General features: G+C 43.3%; 1 protein-coding gene and 1 pseudogene across 1 annotated transcript in view; both read left to right on the top strand.

Moving 5' to 3' along the window:
- Positions 1-222: 222 nt before the first annotated feature.
- On the top strand, positions 223-2,236 carry LOC121541714 (annotated as a pseudogene).
- Positions 2,237-5,822: 3,586 nt separating this feature from the next.
- The window catches only part of arrdc1b (arrestin domain containing 1b), a 74,904-nt gene continuing 57,055 nt past the window's right edge, over positions 5,823-23,671 (top strand). Inside the window, exon 1 of the mRNA XM_041850965.2 lies at positions 5,823-6,168. Within this exon, the coding sequence (XP_041706899.2) occupies positions 6,051-6,168 (118 nt within the window). The 5' untranslated portion in view covers positions 5,823-6,050. The remainder of the gene's footprint in view (positions 6,169-23,671) is intronic.

Raw genomic sequence — 23,671 nt, 5'->3', positions numbered from 1 at the left:
GATCTAAATACATTTTGTGAAATGAAAATGTGTTCAATTCTAATTTGCATAGAGGACAAGTGAATGGAATGGTACATGAATAACAATACAAAACATGGTCTTGTGCAACACTTCCTGATGACACCGTCTGATGAAACAACCATGAGGAATTACCTGCTGCACTATACAGCATGTGTTCTCAAGTATCTGTTTCTCTGTCATTTTAACCCCCTTAGACTCTAAGCCACAGCATCTGTGTCAGTCAGCTCTCATCTAAACAAGGCCATCAATCAGCACTACCTGTCCCTCCCTCAAGGGGACCTGTGCCACATTACCTACATCTGGATCGATGGCTCCGGGGAGGGGCTGAGGAACAAGACTCGTATCCTGGACAGAGAGCCCCAGGGAATAGAAGGTAACTTACCAGACCACTTTTGTTTGCTTCATCAAGCCCAAAGCGTTAGGCCCATCTCACAGAACATTATATCAATAGTACAGTGCATTACATTTCATGATGTTAATGTTGAAATTGATATTGGCAGAAATGTGATGGCTCCAGCACCTACCAGGTCCAGGTATCCAACAGTGACAGGTACCTGATCCCAGTGGCTATGTTCAGGGACCATTTCACCCTGTCACCCAACAAACTGGTCCTGTGTGAGGTCCTTAAGTACAACCGCTTGCCTGCAGGTACTTGTCAAAGAAAATGTGACTGCTAGAGATTATTTTTCTACTTCAGTTGACAGAGACCAACTGGTTTTGATCTATGATAGACAGCAGCCTGTAGGCTTTGACTATCTAATATTTCCCTGTCAATCAAACTAACCCTACAGTATGCCTATTCTCTCCTCTACAGAGTGTAACATGCTTTCAGGCTGTAAGAAGGTGAAGGACTCTATCCCCTGGTTTTGAATGGAGCAGGAGTACACTCTCCTAGGGATGGATGGTCGCCCCTATGGCTGGCCCCAAAATGGATTCCCAGGTCCCCAAGGTGACTGACCCTACTGTATTATACCTGTATTATTATATGTGTCCTTGTTAATTTCATCATGTAAATGGTCTTGAGCACTCGGAGAAGCACAACATATATTTAATCTAGCTCTATCTATATGTCTAAATAAAATCGTAATGTTATCAAATAGGCCTCTCAGGTCCATACTACTGTGGGGTTGGTGCAGACAATACCTATGGCAGGAACATTGTGGAGTGTCACTACAAGGCATGTCTCTATTCTGGGGTCAAAATCTGTGGCACCAATGTTGAGGTCATGCCGGCTCAGGTAAACTTTGACCTTTTGCTACAATGCTGTATAACAAGTCTTTCAGGAAGGTTCTACAGATGGCAATATAATATTTCCCAACTTTTCTTCTTTTCTCTCTCAGTGGGAGCTCCAGGTGGGTCCGTGTGAGGGGATAGAGATGGGAGACCGCCTGTGGATGGCACGCTTTCTGCTGCACCGTGTGTGAAGACTGTAAGGAGTTGTCACAACTCTGGACCCCAAACCAATGAAGTGAAAAGGGGCAAGCTGCCACACCAACGTCAGCACCAAGGAGATGAGGGAAGAAGGCGGGCTGCAGTGAGTATTGCTGTAAAAACATTATTGCACTGTAAGAATCAGTAAGGCTGTATAACTACAAGATTCAGTCCAATACCCAACCATCCCCTCTTCTAACAGACATATTGAGCAGGCCATTGAGAAGCTGAGCAAGCGACAGGCCTAGCACATCCTTGTGTACAACCCTCGCGGAGGCCAGGACAACATCAGACGCCTCACAGGATTCCATGAAACCTCCAGCATCTGCGACTTCTATGCCGGGGTGGCCAACCACGGGGCCAGCATCCAGATCCCACGGCAGGTGGGCCAGGAGGGGAAGGAATACATTGAAGACCGTCAGCCCTCCGCCAGCTGTGACCCTTATGCCATTATGGGCGCCATCACAAGCATCTGTCTGCTCGGGGTGGAGGAGAAAGAGGAGAGTACATGAGAGAGTGACCAGACTCATACAGTATGGTACTGTAGCTGCTGGTTCCTGGCCCTTAGGGTTTACATGATTGTAGGATAGAACTATATTGTAGCCAAAGCAATCTGTAGTTAAGAATACTTGTTGATGTTTTTTGTTTTGCTGACTTTGAAGAGTCATTACTTGAATGTAGGTTGAATGTTTATGAAGGTCAATTATAGTTTTCCATCTTTCAGATTACAGCTGGTCCAATTAGCATATTATTCAGTCTAATGTTTGTCTGAAATTTAGATGAAATAAAGAGGCGCTGACTTGAATATGAGCCGCATGTTCTTTAAAATCACCACTAGGTGGAACCATGATGCAAGTTTTGATTGTCACCCCTCATACTGGACATGAATGACAATAAAATGAGTAGCACGATGAACTCACATTAACCTTTGATTGTAAACTATTTTAATATATTGACAGCACATGACAACCAGTCAAATAAGACTATAAATGCATTGAATTAGGTTAGCTTATTTATCACCAACAAGTCAGCTGTGGTTAAAAAACACACACCACAACACGTCAAGCCATACTGCATCTCACCCATTGACAAAAGCTGCCTTGAATGGTCATGGAATGGTATTGCTTTAGTTTGGCATCATGAATTTGTGGCCCCGTGTAGCTCAGTTGGTAGAGCATGGCGCTTGCAACGCCAGGGTTGTGGGTTTGATTCCCACGGGGGGCCAGTATGGGAAAAGAAATGTATGCACTCACTAACTGTAAGTCGCTCTGGATAAGAGCGTCTGTAAAATGTCTAAATTAATTTGTCATCATCAGGGGTTGAATTGGGAATTCAGAGGTGGAGGAGCCCTGCTCACTGTCATCTGCCATGTTTCTCCATACTTTCCTATCGTCTTATGTTCACACTCTGGCTCAACCCTAACCTTAGCCTTAACCCTAGCTTCCTGTCCACACCCTGGCTCAACCCTTACCCTAGCTTCCTGTCCAAACCCTGGCTCAACCCTAACCATAATAACCCTGGCCAGTCTCTTTGGCAATGACAAGGAGTGGAATTTTAGCTAAAGATACTGGCACCAAACTACCTTACCCTAGCCATAACCCTAATATATTAGTGTAAACGCTGTCTATGTATATGCTGAACTTAGCTGAATCTGGGACCAATTTAACAACCATCATGCATACAATTTGAATGTTGGTTCAAACTGCTGGTGGTACTACGCTTGTGGTTAAAATATATATAATAATACCCAACTCTTTTGGGGGGTCTCAGGAGGATTTTACACTGAACATCCTCATCCAGACACCTACTAGGTCCAAATCAGGTAAACCCATGTATTATGCAACCAGTTTATAGACATTTACTGCTGCGTTGTTCAATGATGTGTATGGATTTAGTGTTTGGGGTGGAAAAATTGTCCTCTGTAGTGGTCATTAGGACGTAAATATTAAAACATTAACATTACAGTCAATGGGTACAGTAGGTGAAAAACATAGTTGCGGCATAGTTACAGAGGACATTTCTTGATAAGATCTTACTTAGCTCTTATTTAATGTGAAAAAAGTATTACACCGTCCTGACAACTCACTTAACTATTCCTGAGATATTCACTTATTAGAAACAATTTGAATGTCAAACTCACAAAAATGATAATTAATAATTACACACACTTCTTTTCAAATTTCCATAAAATGTGCTAATTTTGACAGCAGCCAGCAGGAAGATAAAGTGGTCAAGGTCACACCCCCACACGTGATATCATTGAAAAGCCCAGAATGTCCTCTCAAAGGGACAACAGGGCTTAATACAGTGGCTTGTATGGCATCTGAGATACGGACCAAGAACTGATGTCCACTAGAGAGGACAAAAATGAATTGCTGGGTCTCAGGAGGATATGACGTGGGCTACTGATTTCAAGTCCTGAATGCCTCTATATGCTGGTGTTACTTCCATCTACACCTTCAGTGCCATTTCATGTGGCTATGGACTGTTGCTGGCATCACGTTTACATGAATTGATTTATCCTATGCATTTGAAAATGGCTCATAAATTCAGTAATAGAGGTGGATTGACTGTCAAAGAGGGTAATTTCAGCTACCTCTACAGGCGTCTGAACCTACAGTGAATCAGCAACCTGGAGGCATATACAACATGCTGCTTCAAAATTAAATACTTATTCAGACAAAATCAGAGCCATTTCCATGGATACTGGCAGTAATTTGGCAACTACCGTGTCTGTCTGTTGTCATGGAAGTATCTGTCTCAATGCATGTGATGTACTCTGCTTTTTTTGTAAGTAATAACTGGGTCATTGTCTCTCTCTATCCCTCTCTCGCTCTCTTTTTCTTTCTTTCTTTCTTTCTTTCTTTCTTTCTTTCTTTCTTTCTTTCTTTCTTTCTTTCTTTCTTTCTTTCTTTCTTTCTTTCTTTCTTTCTTTCTTTCTTTCTTTCTCTCTCTTTCTCTCTCTCTCTCTCTCTCTCTCTCTCTCTCTCTCTCTCTCTCTCTCTCTCTCTCTCTCTCTCTCTCTCTCTCTCTGACACACACACACACACAAGCTTGTGTGTGTGTGTGTGTGTACAAGTGTGTACATGCACTTGTGTGTGTGTGTGTAAATGCAATAACTGTATGTTTCACGAGCTTGCACTTTAATATATCACCTTACTACATGCACTATTAAAGCAATAAGGGCAGATAAAGTACCGGCTCAGCTTAAACGGGGAACAACTAGCTCCTCATTTGGGAACAGAAGTCCCCTTCCCACTTTAGCTTGGGAGCTCATTCTCATTCTTTTCTCTGAGAGCTGAGAGCTATAAACTGTCACATTCCTTTGCTCCGGGGGTAGGCAACACTGGTCCTGGAGTGCCGCAGTCACTTCATGTTTTTGATTTAACCAATCTGGAAAACCAGGAAAATAGTCAATCACTGAATATCTGCAGTACTCCAGGAACAGGGTTGCCTACCCCTGCTCTGATCAGCCATCCTTTCTGAGTGGGACAAATCGCTGATGTCAGCAGCACGTAGCTACTCTCGATCTGGAGATGGGGAGTGCCCTGCTGTCTACCATTTTCTATTGAGGTGAGGGTGGAGGTGGAGATGGGTGAACAGAGGGGTAACCCACCATCCAGTGATTGATGCATCCTTCCTGTAATTCAGTGAATGTATGGTCCAACTCAATCAATGGCTGAATGTCTGCAAAAGAGCATATTTTAGCAATATAGAAAATTGCAGATTTGTTTTTTACTTTTTTTTATTTCACCTTTATTTAACCAGGTAAGCCAGTTGAGAACAAGTTCTCATTTACAACTGCGACCTGGCCAAGATAAAGCAAAGCAGTGCGATAAAAACAACAACAACACAGAGTTACATATGGGATAAACAAAACGTACAGTCAAAAACACAATATAAAATCTATATACAGTGTGTGCAAATGTAGTAAGTTATGGAGGTAGGGCAATAAATAGGCCATAGTGCAAAATAATTACAATAATTACAACAGATGCCCATGTTGGGCAGTGTAATGTGTACTGTAGTTATTCCAGTGTTATTATAGTATCTCCACTGGGAGGTGTACTGTGAATATACCAAGATGACCTAAACACAAAGGCCTGAATAACATACTATTTACATTATGTGGCTAGTTATGAAAGAGTAGACTACCAACCTTGAATATTTTTTAAATATTATATATATATATATATATATGTTATTTTAACAACAAATATAACAAAATACACTTGAATATAATACATATTTTCGTAATGACGTCACTGCTCTTGATGCTCTTGATGCTCTTGAAAACACGGTGGAGTGCGTGTTGCAGGTGGGACTAGAGAGCCAGAGACGGAAGAGGAAGCGAGACATCCCACTATCTCGTTTTTCTGTTTACATTACAGTCAATAAACTAAGCCGACTAGACCCAGCTGCTATCGCATTGGTGCCTATGGGGAGAGCCACCCCGTTAAGTAGACCGGGTAAACGGCCTCAATAGGACATCTTTATTTATCCACCATCTTTGAGATAGCGCTGTTCAGCTTCCATAGGCGGCGGTAGACCGAACCATACTCCGGTTTTTGTTGTGAGACGCGGAAGATAGCGGAGTCATGGGCAAGCTTCAGGAATTCGATATTACTTTTACCAACAACAAAGTGGTCTACAGCCCTGGCGAATCCATAAGTGGAACTGTGAAAATTACAAGTGGTACCTCACTGCAATATAAGGGTAAGATTAAATTATTTGTTGATACATTTACCACTGGCTCAACGAAGCGCATCAGGATTCGATTTCGGTGGACGAGCTGCGGGAGGGGAGGAACTTTTCCGCTCTTTACATGGCTTAAATGAAAGATACCGTCCTTAATTTTCAACAATGACGTGTCTGAGTTTTCTATTGTCTACGTTATTTGTCTTTTGTCATGCAACATTGTATTATTAGTTGCCTACATTTATGTTGGGATAGCTATTGCGCATTGTTGCTGGGGAGTGGGCATGCCTGTTCTTGACTGTGACAGCTGTTGACTTCAGATGTTTACAGCAGTTTTGGGAACAGTTACTTTCAGACAGTAGCTGCATCCTGTAACGTTACCGCATCCTGTTTAGTTCTAGTTTAGTATGACCTGTAGTTTAGTTATCATAGTTGTATATATGTTGCCAGTTATTCCAGTATGATGTGGAGCAAAACCCCAAGAATAGAAAGTCAACAGGTGTGGCTGTGTAGTGTTTTTTCATTTATTTCAAGGTGTGAATGTCTGATTTTAATCTGGTCTCATCTCACAGAGGAGGCTAGTGAGATGGCAAGATTCTATTAGGCAATAAGACTTTGGCCCTTCAAGTTGGCAAGTGTGGTTACTTGAAATGCAAACCCTTCCCAGAATCCCCATTAACGTAGTTTGACTAATGCAAAGTATTTTTCAAGCATCCTTTGTCTGACTTCCACTTCAATCTGTGTTTACTTTGTTGATGAAACACCTGCACATGGATCTGATCCAAATCACATTATGTGTGTTATTCAAGTATTGTTATTAAGTTTGGATATCATAATTTTTTCCCCTGTCTCAATCATGTTGTGTGACATGGTGAATTTAAGCCAACATTTCTCAGTGTCCTTGACATTCTGAGCCTGACACACCTTGACATGGCTATGTAATATGTATGTATTAGTGGATTAATGACCGTCCCACTTTTGCAGACCTGTGACTGATGGCGTTAAGACGGGTAATGGCGCGTACTGTGACACTGTGAGGTCTGTGAGGTCATATTGGACCTGGCTGTGCACTTGACACCAGGCACTCACCAGGCTCCAGCCGCCGAGCACACATCCCTATGGTGACTGATGGGACTAGTAGGGGTGAGCTCCGAGGACAGAGACACTTGGGGGGGTAGTGTTAGTGGGTAGGTGTTGTCATCAGCCTAACACTTACACCCTCATGGCACCCAGCAGTTGTCAGTAGATAGTCTATGTCACTTGCCTACCACATTCTCAGTTTAAGGAATACACTCACAGCAGTCACATTAGACTTCTAGTGTGAAACCTGTGACCAGACCATGTTATCATCCCTCAATGTGATATATGGCACTTCCTTGTTGAATGACGGCTCCTTAGGTTAAGAGATTCTGGACCCATTTCAGGCTCTTTCTCAGGCAAGACATCACCCTTTAATGTAAATGCCTGGCTATGTGATCAATGACATCATCCTTTTAGATGCAATGGCTCCCCTATTTGATTGATGACATTATCATCCGTTAAATGCCTTGACTCTAAATCTGATCAATGACAGAATATTTTAAATGCCCTGGCTATGACCAGATACATTGTCTTGATGTCCTTCCATTAGTAATGCCAGCCATGTTTTTTTAGACTGTGATTGGTGAGACATTAATACGAGACAAATAGGGTCCAGGAGTACTCTGTGTTCCTATCACAGGCTGTACATTCAGGATAGTCCCCTCTCAAAACACCAGACATACAGTGCCTTCGGAAAGTATTCAGACCCCTTGACATTTTCCACATTTTGTTACGTTACAGCGTTATTCTAAAGTTGATTACATTTGTAAAAAATATCTGCAATCTACACACAATACCCCATAATGACAAAGTGAAAACAGCTTTATTTTTTATTTTGGCAAATGTCTTAAAAACCAGATATATAAATACCTTATTTACATAAGTATTCAGACTCGAAATTGAGCTCAGGTGCATCCTGTTTCCATTGAGCATCCTTGAGATGTTTCTAAAACTTGATTGGAGTCCACCTGTGGTAAATTCAATTGATTGGACATGATTTGGAAAGGCACACACCTGTCTATATAAGGTCCCACAGTTGACAGTGCATGTCAGAGCAAAAACCAAGCCATGAGGTCGAAGGAATTGTCCGTAGAGCTCCGAGACAGGATTGTGTCGAGGCACAGATCTGGGGAAAGGTACCAAAAAACGATCCTAAGCACACAGCCAAGACAACGCAGGAGTGGCTTCAGGACAAGTCTCTGAATGTCCTTGAGTGGCCCAGCCAGAGTCCGGACTTGAACCCGATCGAACATCTCTGGAGAGACCTGAAAATAGCTGTGCAGCAATGCTCCCCATCCAACCTGACAGAGCTTGAGAGGATCTCCCGAGTGGCGCAGTGGTCTAAGGCACTGGCCACGCTGTGCCACTAGAGATCCTGGTTCGAATCCAGGCTCTGTCGTAGCTGGCCGTGACCGGGAGACCCATGGGGCGGCGCACAATTGGCCCAGCGTCGTCCAGGGTAGGGGAGGGAATGGCCAGCAGGGATGTAGCTCAGTTGGTAGAGCATGGCGTTTGCAACGCCAGGGTTGTGGGTTCGATTCCCACAGGGGAAAAAAATTAATATATATATATATATATATAAAAATATGTATGCACTCACTAACTGTAAGTCGCTCTGGATAAGAGCGTCTGCTAAATGACTAAAATGTAAAATGTAAATCTGCAGTGAATAATGGGAGAAACTCCCCAAATGCAGGTGTGCCAAGCTTGTAGCGTCATACCCAAGAAGACCCGAGGCTGTAATCGCTGCCAAAGGTGCTTCAACAAAGTACTGAGTAAAGGGTCTGAATACTTAAGTAAATGTGATATTTCAGTTTTTGTCATTATGTAGTATTGTATGTAGATTGATGAGGGAAATAAAGCAATTTAATCAATTTTAGAATAAGGTTGTAATGTAACAAAATGTGGAAAAAGTGAAAGGGTCTGAATACTTTCCAAATGCACTGTAGATGTGCAGAGCACGCACTAGACACAACATATGTAGACGTTGTTGTTCCGGGGAGGAAAACAGCGGGGGATGAAAATCTGTTCACTCAAGGGGAAGACATATCAAAGATGGGTTAATAATGTTAGGGATAAAGGCGGGGTTAGGTCGCAATGATGCCCTATTGTTACCGGGAGCAAACTGTGCACACGAAGAGTTCGTTGAGAGCACGTGAATGTCACTTACACGTTTGGCAGAGGCCAATGCTAGTAATACAGTTGAAGTCAGAAGTTTACATACACTTAGGTTGGAGTCATTAAAACTCGTTTTTCAACCACTCCACACATTTCTACAAACCAGTTTTTGCTTTATCATTATGGGGTATTGTGTGTACAGTCGTGGTCAAAAGTTTTGAGAATGACACAAATATTAATTTTCACAAAGTCTGCTGCCTCAGTTTTAATGATGGCAATTTGCATATACTCCAGAATGTAATGAAGAGTGATCAGATGAATTGCAATTAATTGCAAAGTCCCTCTTTGCCATGAAAATGAACTTAATCCCCAAAAAACTTTCCCACTGCATTTCAGCCCTGCCACAAAAGGACCAGCTGACATCATGTCAGTGATTCTCTCGTTAACACAGGTGAGAGTGTTGACGAGGACAAGGCTGGAGATCACTCTGTCATGCTGATTGAGTTAGAATAACAGACTGGAAGCTTTAAAAGGAGGGTGGTGCTTGAAATCATTGTTATTCCTCTGTTAACCATGGTTACCTGCAAGGAAACGCGTGCCGTCATCATTGCTTTGCACAAAAAGGACTTCACAGGCAAGGATATTGCTGCTAGGAAGATTGCACCTAAATCAACCATTTATCAGATCATCAAGAACTTCAAGGAGAGAGGTTCAATTGTTATGAAGAAGGCTTCAGGGCACCCAAGAAAGTCCAGCAACCGCCAGGACCGTCTCCTAAAGTTGATTCAGCTGCGGGATCGGGGCACCACCAGTGCAGAGCTTGCTCAGGAATGGCAGCAGGCAGGTGTGAGTACATCTGCACGCACAGTGAGGCGAAGACTTTTGGAGGATAGCCTGGTGTCAAGAAGGGCAGCGAGGAAGCCACTTCTCTCCAGGAAAAACATCAGGGACAGACTGATACTCTGCAAAAGGTACAGGGATTGGACTGCTGAGGACTGGGCTAAAGTCATTTTCTCTGATGAATCCTCTTTCCGATTGTTTGGGGCATCCGAAAAAAAGCCAAGGTGAGCGCTACAATCAGTCCTGTGTCATGCCAACAGTAAAGCATCCTAAGACCATTCATGTGTGGGGTTGCTTCTCAGCCAAGGGAGTGGGCTCACTCACAATTTTGCCTAAGAACACAGCCATGAATAAAGAATGGTACCAACACATCCTCCGAGAGCAACTTCTCCCAACCATCCAAGAACAGTTTGGTGACGAACAATACCTTTTACAGCATGATGGAGCACCTTGCCATAAGGCAAAAGTGATAACTAAGTGGCTCGGGGAACAAAACATCAACATTTTGGGTCCATGGCCAGGAAACTCCCCAGACCTTAATCCCATTGATAACTTGTGGTCGATGGACAAACAAAACCCCACAAATTCTGACAAACTCCAAGCATTGATTATGCAAGAATGGGCTGCCATCAGTCAGGATGTGGCCCAGAAGTTAATTGACAGCATGCCAGGGCGGATTGCAGAGGTCTTGAAAAAGAAGGGTCAACACTGCAAATATTGACTCTTTGCATAAACTTAATGTAATTGTCAATAAAAGCCTTTGACACTTATGGAATGCTTGTAATTATACTTCAGTATACCATAGTAACATCTGACAAAAATATCTAAAAACACTGAAGCAGCAGATTTTGTGAAGACCAATACTGATGATGAGGGGAAAAAACAATTTAATCAATTTTAGAATAAGGCTGTAACCTAACAAAATGTGGAAGGCACTGTATAAACATGTGTTTTAGAGACCTAACAACAGAACAGAAAATAGATGATGTTTTCTGTGTCCACCCCTGACATTCAGATTCAAAATCAGAATGTTAAAATGGATGACAAATGTATCCCATCTTCCCTTGAAATGGTTTTTGCTGCCTCATTCTAAACCGATGGTGATAGATACCCTACTGTCCTGTGTGACAAATGTCAGCACTCTTGTCTTATCTCTCCCAAAGAGGTTTGTTCCTCAATGGATGTTGCCTATAGTAGCTCAAGCTTCACTGCCAATTGTCGGAGGGGCACTGCCACCCCTCAGAGAGAAAGGAGGGGAAATTGGTTGAAATTATTCTCTGTCTCCTAGCCGCACCATTGTCCGTGAGCTGCCTAGTGCCTACATAATCAGCCTCTCCTCTCATTTAGTCAGTCTGCATGAAGTCTGTAAGGCCCCAGCAGACAATTGGTCCTCAAGAGCTTTTTTAAATCGTTCTGCTGATGTGTAGCCAAGTCTATTTGGGTCTAGAGCCAGCCCTTGCAAGCCCTGAATCATGTTGAAGAACTGCATCAGACACTGCATTAACACCAGGTTATTGTATTTCATTCTGCCATCGTCATTGTAGGCAACAGGACTGCTTTGAGGATATTTTAGTAAAGGAGATCAATCTTATTGACATCAAAGGGGTGTGTTGTTTCTGTAGGTAAATATGTGTATCTGTGTGTATCCACTATCTGGCACTACAGTAAATACTATTATATATTACATGGATTTCTTCATTATGTGAGCTTTATGGATTGGCTCCATAGCCGCCTTGTATTTACATTGTGGTCTGAGTGAGGTGTGTACAGTTACCCAGTGTTGTACTACAATAAATGGAATAGCAAGTAAAGTGGCGTCTGCAGCCCCTGGTATGTCTGCTATGGTTAGTATGTAGAGACCGACCTTGGATGATGAGGGAGATTCACTTGCCCACTGTATTATTGATGAAGAGTAGACCATTAGTCTGTATTTCCATTGATTAGCTAGCAGAGGAAGACAAACACAAGTAAACACACACATTCATAATGCACCTGTTAATACTGTTTGTTATTATTTTGTTGTACATTTATAGCCATATCTAAACATGTTGGGTCTGATTTTTTGCAACAAATTCAGCACAGGGACACAATCACATAAAGCCTAGCACAGGTAGGCATACACCAAGGCGTTCTGTTTTTCTTTGGTTACTTAGCATTCATTCAGTTGCAGGGGAACCCATGGAGTCAATATTAAGACTGTGACCTTCCCTTTATAGATCTGACGTTTTGGCTGTGAGAGTCAGGGTGTCTATTCTATTCACTGTGCTGCTCTGTGTTGACTGGCTGCCTGTCTTTCCTGGAGCTTCCCCTGGGTGAGCAGCATAGTGGGCCTCTGTCTGAATATAGACATCTGATACAGTAAGGTAACACCACTGTATTGATACTGCTGGTTTCAACCGGTTTTGGGGGGCTCGTGGTCAGGATGTATAATTGACTCACAAATTTGATGTCCATCTGACTGTCACTGGCAGTGTCTAATGATGAGGCTGGTAGGAAATGAAACTAACATTTCAGGTGAAAACGCCACATCAGTCTGATGAAGCCCCATCAAAGGGCTCTTACGAGAGTTATACGTAAGGGAAGGTCCAAAGGGGAGGCTGGTTTTCCCCAACCTAACATTTCAGGTGAAAACGCTATCTGATAACCTCTTCCAACTAGGCCTATAAAGAGAAACCAGAAACGAAACAGGTTTGCAGACCCAGTATGGATGGTTGATACTAGCATCTGGTCTGTTGTTCTCTTGAAGTGGCCACTAATGCCTGTTTTGGTTTAACTTTACAAGCCTAAGCAGACTTTAAAGCGCAAGTTGGGGAAATTAGACCTGGACCTATTCAGCCTGTTTGTTTGTGTCTGGCTGATAATGGATGATGCCTGAGCTTGCAGCAAACAGAAACAAGCAAACATTTACTGTAACCCAACACTCATGAACCGTAACAGGAACCACTGCCCTCATGTCAACAACACTAAAGACACTCTTTACTTTCTCCTGTCATGTGCTGCTTCCATGACTGACTGGCAGCACGACTGACTCAGTTTGCCCTGCTAGGCCTACAAAACACAAGGCTTTCAAACACATGTCATTGGGATGGTGCGACCGTGCAAGGTTTTGTTGTCACTCTGAGTTTGAACCTTTATGGTTAATTCCCTGGTGAGCTGGGAAACCACTAACCAGCATTAACCTCGATGACTCTTCCGTCTCCCCCATTTCAGCAAACACTCCCTGCCTTCCTGGCTGTAAATTGTAGTGAGTCACAAAGAAAGCCTTCCCCACAGGGCCAGAGTCTCAGTTTCTCCCTGGTCTGCCTAGACTGAGGAGTTTGACTAAATCATGATATCATCATAGCCCTGAAGGAGTGTGGAGGGAAGGTTGTTGGTGATTAACCTAGATGTATCAGACTCAGGCGTCAAAAGGCCCAAACAACAGACTTTGATGGGACTACTGACCAAGGGTCAAAAAAGCTTTATACAATATTGTTTCATGGCAGCACTAACAGCCAACAACCACTACCTCCCCCCTTGGCTTAGATATATGATTGAACCTTTTCTGACCTGCGTACCCCAACTCCCTCATAAACCCCTAATCAATCAGAAGCCCTTGGTGGAAGCCCACCCCTTCCTCACCTCACACATTCCTCTTTTCCCTTCCCTCCCTTCCATCCATCCCTCCCTCCCTCCTCCTAAGTTAACAGGACTTACAGTGGGGGAAAAAAGTATTTAGTCAGCCACCAATTGTGCAAGTTCTCCCACTTAAAAAGATGAGAGAGGCCTGTAATTTCATCATAGGTACACGTCAACTATGACAGACAAAATTAGAAATTTTTTCTCCAGAAAATCACATTGTAGGATTTTTAATGAATTTATTTGCAAATTATGGTGGAAAATAAGTATTTGGTCAAGAACAAAAGTTTCTCAATACTTTGTTATATACCCTTTGTTGGCAATGACACAGGTCAAACGTTTTCTGTAAGTGTCACGATCGTTGGTTAGAGAGGACCAAGGCGCAGCGTGTTGAGCGAACATACTTTAATAGTAAAGTGCACACACGAATACAAAACAATAAACGATACGTAACGTCCTCAGACAATGACTGACAAGGAACAAAAACCCACAAACACAAGGTGAAAACAGACAGTATAAATATGGCTCCCAATCAGAGACAACGAGCCAAACAGCTGACACTCGTTACCTCTGATTGGGAGTCACTCATCCAAACAAAGAAATACAACCACATAGAACAACCCAACCAAACAGAACACAACGAACGAACACACCCTGGCTCAACATACAAAGTCCCGGAGCCAGAGCGTGACAGTACCCCCCCCTAAAGGCGCGGACTGCGACCGCGCCTCAATAAGGGCTAAACAAGGGAGGGCTGGGTGGGCATACCTCCTCGGCGGTGGTTCTGGCTCCGGCCCTGATCCCCACCTCCTCTCCAACCCCCCAAAGTACCCCTGGTCCTGTCTAGCCCCGCTGGTCGGAGCCGGACTGACGACACGCGCCCCTGGCTTGGTGCGTGGAACAGGAACGGGCCTCACCGGACTGACGACTCCATTCCCTGGTTTGGTGCGAGTAGCAGGAACGAGCTGGACCAGGCTGACGACTCGCATCCCTGGTTTGGTGCGAGTAGCAGGAACGGGCTGGACCAGGCTGACGCCTCGCACCCCTGGCTTGGTGCGAGTAGCAGGAACGGGTTGGACCAGGCTGGCGACTCGCACCCCTGGTTTGGTGCGAGTGGCAGGAACAGGCCGGGTCGGGCTGGCGACGCACACCGTAGGCTTTGTGCGTGGAGCAGGGACAGGCCGGGCTGGGCTGGCGACGCACACCGTAGGCTTTGTGCGTGGAGCAGGAACAGGCCGGGCTGGGCTGGCGACGCACACCGTAGGCTTTGTGCGTGGAGCAGGAACAGGCCGGGCTGGACTGGCAACGCACACCGTAGGCTTTGTGCGTGGAGCAGGGACAGGCCGGGCTGGACTGGCGACGCACCTCGTAGGCTTGGTGCGTGGAGCAGGGACAGGCCGGGCTGGGCTGTCGACGCACACCACTGACTTGGTGGGAATGGCAGGAACCGGCCGGGCTGGGCTGACGACGTGCACCACTGACTTGGTGGGAATGGCAGGAACAGGCCGGGCTGGGCTGACGACGCGCACCACTGACTTGGTGGGAATGGCAGGAACAGGCCGGGCTGGGCTGACGACGCGCACCACTGCCTTGGTGGGAATGGCAGGAACAGGCCGGACCGTACTGGGGACACACACCACTGGCCCCACGCAGGGATCAGGAACGGGCCGGACCGGACTGGTTACACACCCCAGTACCTCTCGCCGTGCCTCCACACTTTCCCTCTCCTCTGTGCCCAGTGGCCCCCCTAACCTGGCGGCCTTCTCTGCCAACGCTTTGCACCGCTCTAACCCGTACACCTGCTGCCCCGACGTCGTGAGCCCCCCCCTAAAAATTTCCTGGGGGTCTCTCCTCCCCGTGGCCCAGGCCTCTCTCCCTCTTGCCAGACTCGCAATCATCTCCTCCCACGTCCATCCTCTCTCCTCGTCACGCTGCTTGATCTGGTTAAGGTGGGTTTTTCTGTCACGATCGTTGGTTAGAGAGGACCAAGGCGCAGCGTGTTGAGCGAACATACTTTAATAGTAAAGTGCACACACGAATACAAAACAATAAACGATACGTAACGTCCTCAGACAATGACTGACAAGGAACAAAAACCCACAAACACAAGGTGAAAACAGACAGTATAAATATGGCTCCCAATCAGAGACAACGAGCCAAACAGCTGACACTCGTTACCTCTGATTGGGAGTCACTCATCCAAACAAAGAAATACAACCACATAGAACAACCCAACCAAACAGAACACAACGAAACGAACACACCCTGGCTCAACATACAAAGTCCCGGAGCCAGAGCGTGACAGTAAGTCCTTCGTTGCCCGGGCGGTGTGTTTGGGATCATTGTCATGCTGAAAGACCCAGCCATGTTTCATCTTCAATGCCCTTGCTGATGGAAGGAGGTTTTCACTCAAAATCTCACGATACATGGCCCCATTTATTCTTTCCTTTACACGGATCAGACGTCCTGGTCCCTTTGCAGAAAAACAGCCCCAAAGCATGATGTTTCCACCCCCATGCTTCACAGTAGGTATGGTGTTCTTTGGATGCAACTCAGCATTCTTTGCCCAAACAGAGAGTTGAGTTTTAAAAAGTTATATTTTGGTTTCATCTGACCATATGACATTCTCCCAATCCTCTTCTGGATCATCCAAATGCACTCCAGCAAACTTCAGACGGGCCTGGACATGTACTGGCTTAAGCAGGGGGACACGTCTGGCACTGCAGGATTTGAGTCCCTGGCGGCGTAGTGTGTTACTGATGGTAGGCTTTGTTACTTTGGTCCCAGCTCTCTGCAGGTCATTCACTAGGTCCCCCCATGTGGTTCTGGGATTTTTGCTCACCGTTCTTGTGATCATTTTGACCCCACGGGGTGAGATCTTCCGTGGAGCCCCAGATTGAGGGAGATTATCAGTGGTCTTGTATGTCTTCCATTTCCTAATAATTGCTCCCACAGTTGATTTCTTCCAACCAAGCTGCTTACCTATTGCAGATGCAGTCTTCCCAGCCTGGTGCAGGTCTACAATTTTGTTTCTGGTGTCCTTTGACAGCTCTTTGGTCTTGGCCATAGTGGAGTTTGGAGTGTGACTGTTTGAGGTTGTGGACAGGTGTCTTTTATACTGATAACAAGTTCAAACAGGTGCCATTAATACAGGTAACGAGTGGAGGACAGAGGAGCCTCTTAAAGAAGAAGTTACAGGTCTGTGAGAGCCAGAAATCTTGCTTGTTTGTAGGTGACCAAATACTTATTTTCCACCATCATTTGCAAATAAATTCATTAAAAATCCTACAATGTGATTTTCTGGAGAAAAAAAAATCTCAATTTGTCTGTCATAGTTGATGTGTACCTATGATGAAAATTACAGGCCTCTCTCATCTTTTTAAGTGGGAGAACTTGCACAATTGGTGGCTGACTAAATACGTTTTTTCCCCACTGTAGTTCCCTTATTGTAATATTTGCATTGCTATTGTACTTGGCTCCACTGGAGACATTGGTTTTAGTAGACTTCCTTTCCGTGTGTCTCTTCTGCAATGATCTGTAAGACTTGAAAGGTGTAAGCAATAAGTTAATTCTCATCATTTGACTGGCTTTAACTTGTTCAATCATTACAGATCCATGAAGACAGAGGAAAGGAAGTACTGGTAACTGCCAAAATAAAGCAAACACCAACATAAAGTGTCTTAATAGGACATTTTTAGAGTTGGGTGATATGGACAAAAATCCATATTGCAATAAATTGTCTGAATTGATGTGATAACGATAAATAGAAAGATAATTATTGTGCACTACCATTCTTTAAAATGATCCTTTAAACTACTACTACTAGTTTGATTGTTGTAGCCATCAATTGTCCCATTAACAATCACCCATATTAGCAAACTTATTTCATTTCAAACTTCACATTCCTCTAGGCTACTTATTGTAATGAACGATATCAGCAAAATACCTGCGATAAGTGATCGGTATGGTCTAGTGTTGTCACGATACCAGAATTCTGACTTTGATACTGATACCAGGTTTAGTATCATGATACTCTATACCAGAGGTGGGACCAAGTCACTATTATTCTAGTCACAAGCAAGTCTCAACGTCAAGACTCGAGTCAAGTCCAAATTGTGCATTCTAAGAGCGAGTCGAGTCACAAGTTTTCAAGTCAAGTCTTAAGTCAAGTTTTTTAAAAATCTATACATGCAATGACTTGTTCAACTACAAATCTTTGTCTATTTATTGAGGCTACCAGACAGCCCTTTTCATAATTTTTTCTACAACACATTTTGATTAGCTCATGTAGGCTAATTGTAAAATAGGGACCTTGTAGCAGTCAAAAGAGCATGAAATCAGCAGAAGGCAAGGCAGGTTGACATGCTCAGAATGTAGATTTATTTACAGGTCTTGGTGATCTAAAGGTTAAAGTGCCATATCATACAAAATATACATAGGCAATAGCCCAAAATAAATAGCTTCTGTATCAGGATTAACCTGTCCTATCTGAACGGACACAGGTAGAGGGCAAGACTGTACAGCCTCCCCTTGAAAAACCAAATAAAATCTGTCTAACAGGAGCTCAAACGGTAGGCCTACATACTATAAGCACTTGGTCCCCAGGACCATACAATTACCCAATTGGCAATTACAACCAATAAACTGGTTCTACAATGTAAAAGGCAATTTCCACATCCATTGTTGCGTTGGTACATTTGTCTTAATCAGACGTAATGATTATTAATGATATTTCAACACCATCCATACATAGAACAATCATTTTCTCTTATTCAACGTTCTGACTCCAAAGCGTGGATCTCAGACCACGTAGCCTATTTCTATGTGCACTGAGGCGTGCGTGCTCCTATTACGCACAACCAGAATAACAGAGACATAGAACACAGACACACGGAACTCTGAACTATGGTGCGTCTTTGCCACAGTAATAATTCATTTTAAACGAATTCCAAATGCAAGCTTCATAAGTAAATTATCAATTTCAAGCAATTGTTACATAACAAAATACCAGTAGGCCTATGCTAGTAATTATTGCCCCATTGCTGATGAGCTTGCAATGTAAACAGTTAATATTCTTGATCACCAAAAAATGTTGATAGTGCATATTTATTTATTATGGCAATTCTCTCTTCCTATAATTTGACGTTTGCGCTGCACCCGATCCTATAGCTGTACAGCAAATCAGCAATCTGTTCGCTAGCTCGCCACCAGACCTGTATTGATTGACAGTTTGCTGGTCCAGTCAGAGTGCCAATCTGTTGCAGATTCTTTTGTAAGGGTGATGCTGCGTCTACTGTCTCTGGCTGCATATAGAGTAATCCACGTAGACTCTGTGCCACAAAATGAGTGACAAAACATTACAAAACCTGGCCAGATAAGTTCAAGTCATCAGTCTCAAATCAAAGTCAAGTCCCAAGTCTTGAAGCTCCAAGTCGAGTCTCAAGTCATCAAATGTGTGACTTGAGTCAGACTCGAGTCCAAGTCATGTGACTCGAGTCCACACTTCGGCTCCATACCATCACGATACACGTTACCAAAACGATACCACGGCAAAAAAAGTAAGTGTATTAGCCAAAGACAGAGAATGGCACTTGATCCAGACAGATCTTTTGAGTTCAATATCATTACATTAGATTTTTTTGTTTTTTATTAATGCATCAATTATACAATCATACAATGAATTTGACTTCATTTTTTACCAATCTAACTACATAACATCATAATGGTAATCATTTATTTGAATGGTAAATCTCTAGTCTATTGATAAACTGGGTAAATCAAGATGTAGCCTAGGCCTATTCACAATACAGATGAATGCATATTCAATAGGAGTGCATTCATTGAGTTATTGAGCTTGTTTTGGTAGATTTCATGAGGCTACAGATGAAAAACAATCTGTTCCCTACCATTTGGGACTTATTTTATTGTACTGATCAACAGCATTTGCATAGAAGAAGCAATCTCTTATTTTATGAAAGTGTGCACTGTCTCTATATACTGTACGTCAGTTCGAGGCTCGAGCAAAGATAATATTGAGAGATGTGAGGCAGGGGAGATGAAGAAAATGAATAACGTTTTTAGTGACAATCAGCTTTGAAATCAGCAATATTTTGCATTATCACTATTTTGTGCTAGGGTAGTTAATTGATGTTAGCTTCAGCTGTCAGCTAGCAAGGAAAGTTGACCTACAAAGCTGGAAGCTTCTTGCATTGTAAAGTGTTCTAGCCTGTAATGCTAATGGCCATAGTTGTGCGAACAGTAATTAAAAGTATTCAGACCCCTTGACTTTTTCCACATTTTGTTACGTTACAGCCTTGTTCTAAAATTGATTCAATTGTTTTTTCCCCCCTCAATCTACACCCAATACCCCATAATGACAAAGCGAAAACCGTTTTAAAAATTTTAGCAAATGTATTAAAAAATGAAATATAAATCTAATCAAATCAAATTGTATTTGGCACATGCGCCGAATACAACAGGTGTAGACATTACCGTGAAATGCTTACTTACAGCCCTTAACCAACAATGCATTTACTTCTTAATAAAAAAGTTAAATAAAACAACAAAAAAGTGTTGAGAAAAAAAGAGCAGAAGTAAAATAAAATAACAGTAGGGAGGCTATATACAGGGGGGTACCGGTGCATAGTCAATGTGCGGGGGCACCGGCTAGTTGAGGTAGTTGAGGTAATATGTACATGTGGGTAGAGTTAAAGTGACTATGCATAAATAATTAACAGAGTAGCAGCACCCTGTCCTTTCAAGACAATCATTCCAAGGCATGATCAATGTTTGGATCCTTGTTATCATGAGGGTTACAGCAAACCAGATAGTTAGAGGCAATCAGTTAGTTTCGTGAGCACATACAGCATTAACAAACAATACAACATCAGGCTAATTGCCTGTCACATTACGTCAAGTTAACAACAGAGAACAGCACACCCTAACTGGAAAATCCACTTGGTGTGTAGATAATGGCAATCAAAATGTAATCTGTATCTCAAAGCTGGAAACCAATGTCTCTGTCTCTTACACAATGTACCAGTGGTAGGTGACTCATCCATCTCCACCCAGGAAGGGTTTGCTCTCTAGACTAGCTACATGTAACTGCCCAAATAAAGGAAACACTTGCCCATTATATTGGCTACCATGGCTAGAAGAAGAGATCTCAGTGACTTTGAAAGAGGGATCTCCAAAGAGCATGGAGGGTTAAAAGAGTGTGTGTGTGTCTCAGTCGCAAAATTTCAACCCAATTGAACACTTATGGGAGATTCTTGAGGGACGCCTGAGACGGCGTTTTCCACCACAATCTCATGCCGTGTTGCATTATTCAAGTGTGTTAACTTCTATGCAACATAAGTGACGATGCAGCCCAGACTCCCAGGGAGTGCAGTGGTTCCTCAGGACAGGCTAGAGCTAGCAATGAGTAAGTGTAGCAGGCACGGTGATAGACAGACCTGATCCTCTCTCAAATCAGTACACAACGTGAGACACATTTGACAGAAGTAACAAAAGTAGCAAAAACTCTAGTACCGAACCGTTTCTCACAAAGTTTCGGTATACCGTGCAACACTAGTATGGTCGGTGTCAATAATTTTCTGTTTATCGTCCCAGCTCTAGGCGTTGGGCCAGCACGAGTAGCCAAAACAGCTTCAATGCCTAGGCATAGATTCTACAAGTGTCTGTAACTCTATTCAAGGGATGCGACACCATTCTTCCACGAGATGGTGGTGGAAAATGCTGTCTCAGGCGTCGCTCAAGAATCTCCCATGAGTGTTCAATTGGGTTGAGATCTAGGGACTGAGACACACACACACACACACACACACACACACTATTTTAACCCTCCATGCTCTTTGGAGATCCCTCTTTCAAAGTCACTGAGATCTCTTCTTCTAGCCATGGTAGCCAATATAATGGGCAAGTGTTTCCTTTATTTGGGCAGTTACCTGTAGCTAGTCTAGAGAGCAAACCCTTCCTGGGTGGAGATGGATGAGTCACCTACCACTGGTACATTGTGTAAGAGACAGAGACATTGGTTTCCAGCTTTGAGATACAGATTACATTTTGATTGCCATTATCTACACACCAAGTGGATTTTCCAGTTAGGGTGTGCTGTTCTCTGTTGTTAACTTGACGTAATGTGACAGGCAATTAGCCTGATGTTGTATTGTTTGTTAATGCTGTATGAGCTCACAAAACTAACTGATTGCCTCTAACTATCTGGTTTCCTGTAACCCTCATGATAACAAGGATCCAAACATTGATCATGCCTTGGAATGATTGTCTTGAAAGGCCAGGGTTCACCCAGCCTGGAAGACAGAGGCCCTTGTAGACTGAAGGGATGGGAGAGGTTGTGGTGGGGGGCTGGAAGATCATCTGGAAGGTCACACATTCCACAGTAAACAGAACCACTCCCTACTGCTGGACACAATGGGTGGTTTGATGGATCTGAGCTGACTACACAACACACAAGACCACTGTACACTGAGTGTACAATAACCTCTATCACCTGAGACAGGTCAGCAAGCCAGCAGCTGTCGCGCGTGTGTGTGAGGGTAATGTGTTGGTTACCATGCCACCAACTCTGATCAATGGCCACTGGAGAAAGGGGGTTTCTACCCTCCTCGCCTCTCCACCTGTGATAGCCTATGTTCGTTCCCAGGTGCCCTTATTCACTCCATCCCTCCCCCTCTCCTCTCCTCTCCTCTCCTCTCCTCTCAAAGCAAAGGCTCCTCTGGCCTCAGGAGTCTCTCCATCTCCTTCTAATTTACATCATCTCACACAACAGTTTATGCTACTCTTAATTTTTTGTATGGTAATAGATCATGCTGGAAATTCATTTATCAGGCACAAATTCCTTTATTTGACCTAGTTTGCTGTATGTCAGATCAAGTGGGAAAATTCCAAACCTGGCCCAATTCCATCATGGCTACCTAATTATCCCCCTCATTCCTAATTGGCATATATCACTCCTCACCTCTCCACCTGATAGCTGATGTGTGGTGAGCGTTCTGGCACAAAAATGGTCACCGTGCATCACCCAGGTGGGTGCTACACATTGGTGGTGGATGAGGTGAGTTTCCCCCTACTATGTAAAGTATCTCAGTTGGTAGAAAAGCGCTATATAAATCCAATCAATTATTATTATTATTATTATTATTATTATTATTATTATTAAGTGGAAACAGTATTTAAGGATTCAGTACAAAATGACCCAAACTGACCTGGTTATTTCCTATTGGTGCATGTGGGTAAATACAAGAGTAACAACATTCACCTGTTTTTGAACTGCTCAGGATTCTAAGAAATACTCTGAAGTAGTTGAACAAATTACTTTGAGTCTTTGAAAACAGGCCTTTACATAGACACATGTTGACGTGCATAGACTTCACAGATTTCCACAAATTACAATCTACTTATAATTCAGCAGATCCTCCAACTCAATAATGTGTAACATAATTATGATTTGATTTAATCTGATTTTTGCAAGATACTATGAGGCAACGAACCATTTTGTACAGTAGGCTATACATAGTTTTATATAGGCCAAATGAGATAATCCTAATTCCAAAGGCTCAAAGATTAACATTATAGAGAAAAGCATATTGGTAATCAGTCACAATCAACATTTAGAAAAACTGTGCCTTTTGATGGCTGATTTAACATTGAGAATACTGAGGAGGAGAGGGATTTCAAGGTCACCACTATGGCATATAATCATTGTGCTGCTGTGTCTTATCTGTATGTACATAATCAAAGCAGATGTCCCCATGTTGCAAATAAATCCCTCTGCAGGATGGTTGGAGGAAATGTACAAGACCTGTACAAAATCTAAAAAGGAGAGTGAGGATGCCAAGAGTAGCTG

Source organism: Coregonus clupeaformis, chromosome 27, assembly GCF_020615455.1.
Source record: "Coregonus clupeaformis isolate EN_2021a chromosome 27, ASM2061545v1, whole genome shotgun sequence".
NCBI lineage: Eukaryota > Metazoa > Chordata > Actinopteri > Salmoniformes > Salmonidae > Coregonus > Coregonus clupeaformis.
Note: the sequence above shows the minus strand (reverse complement) of the source record. Positions and strands in the feature narration are given on the sequence as shown.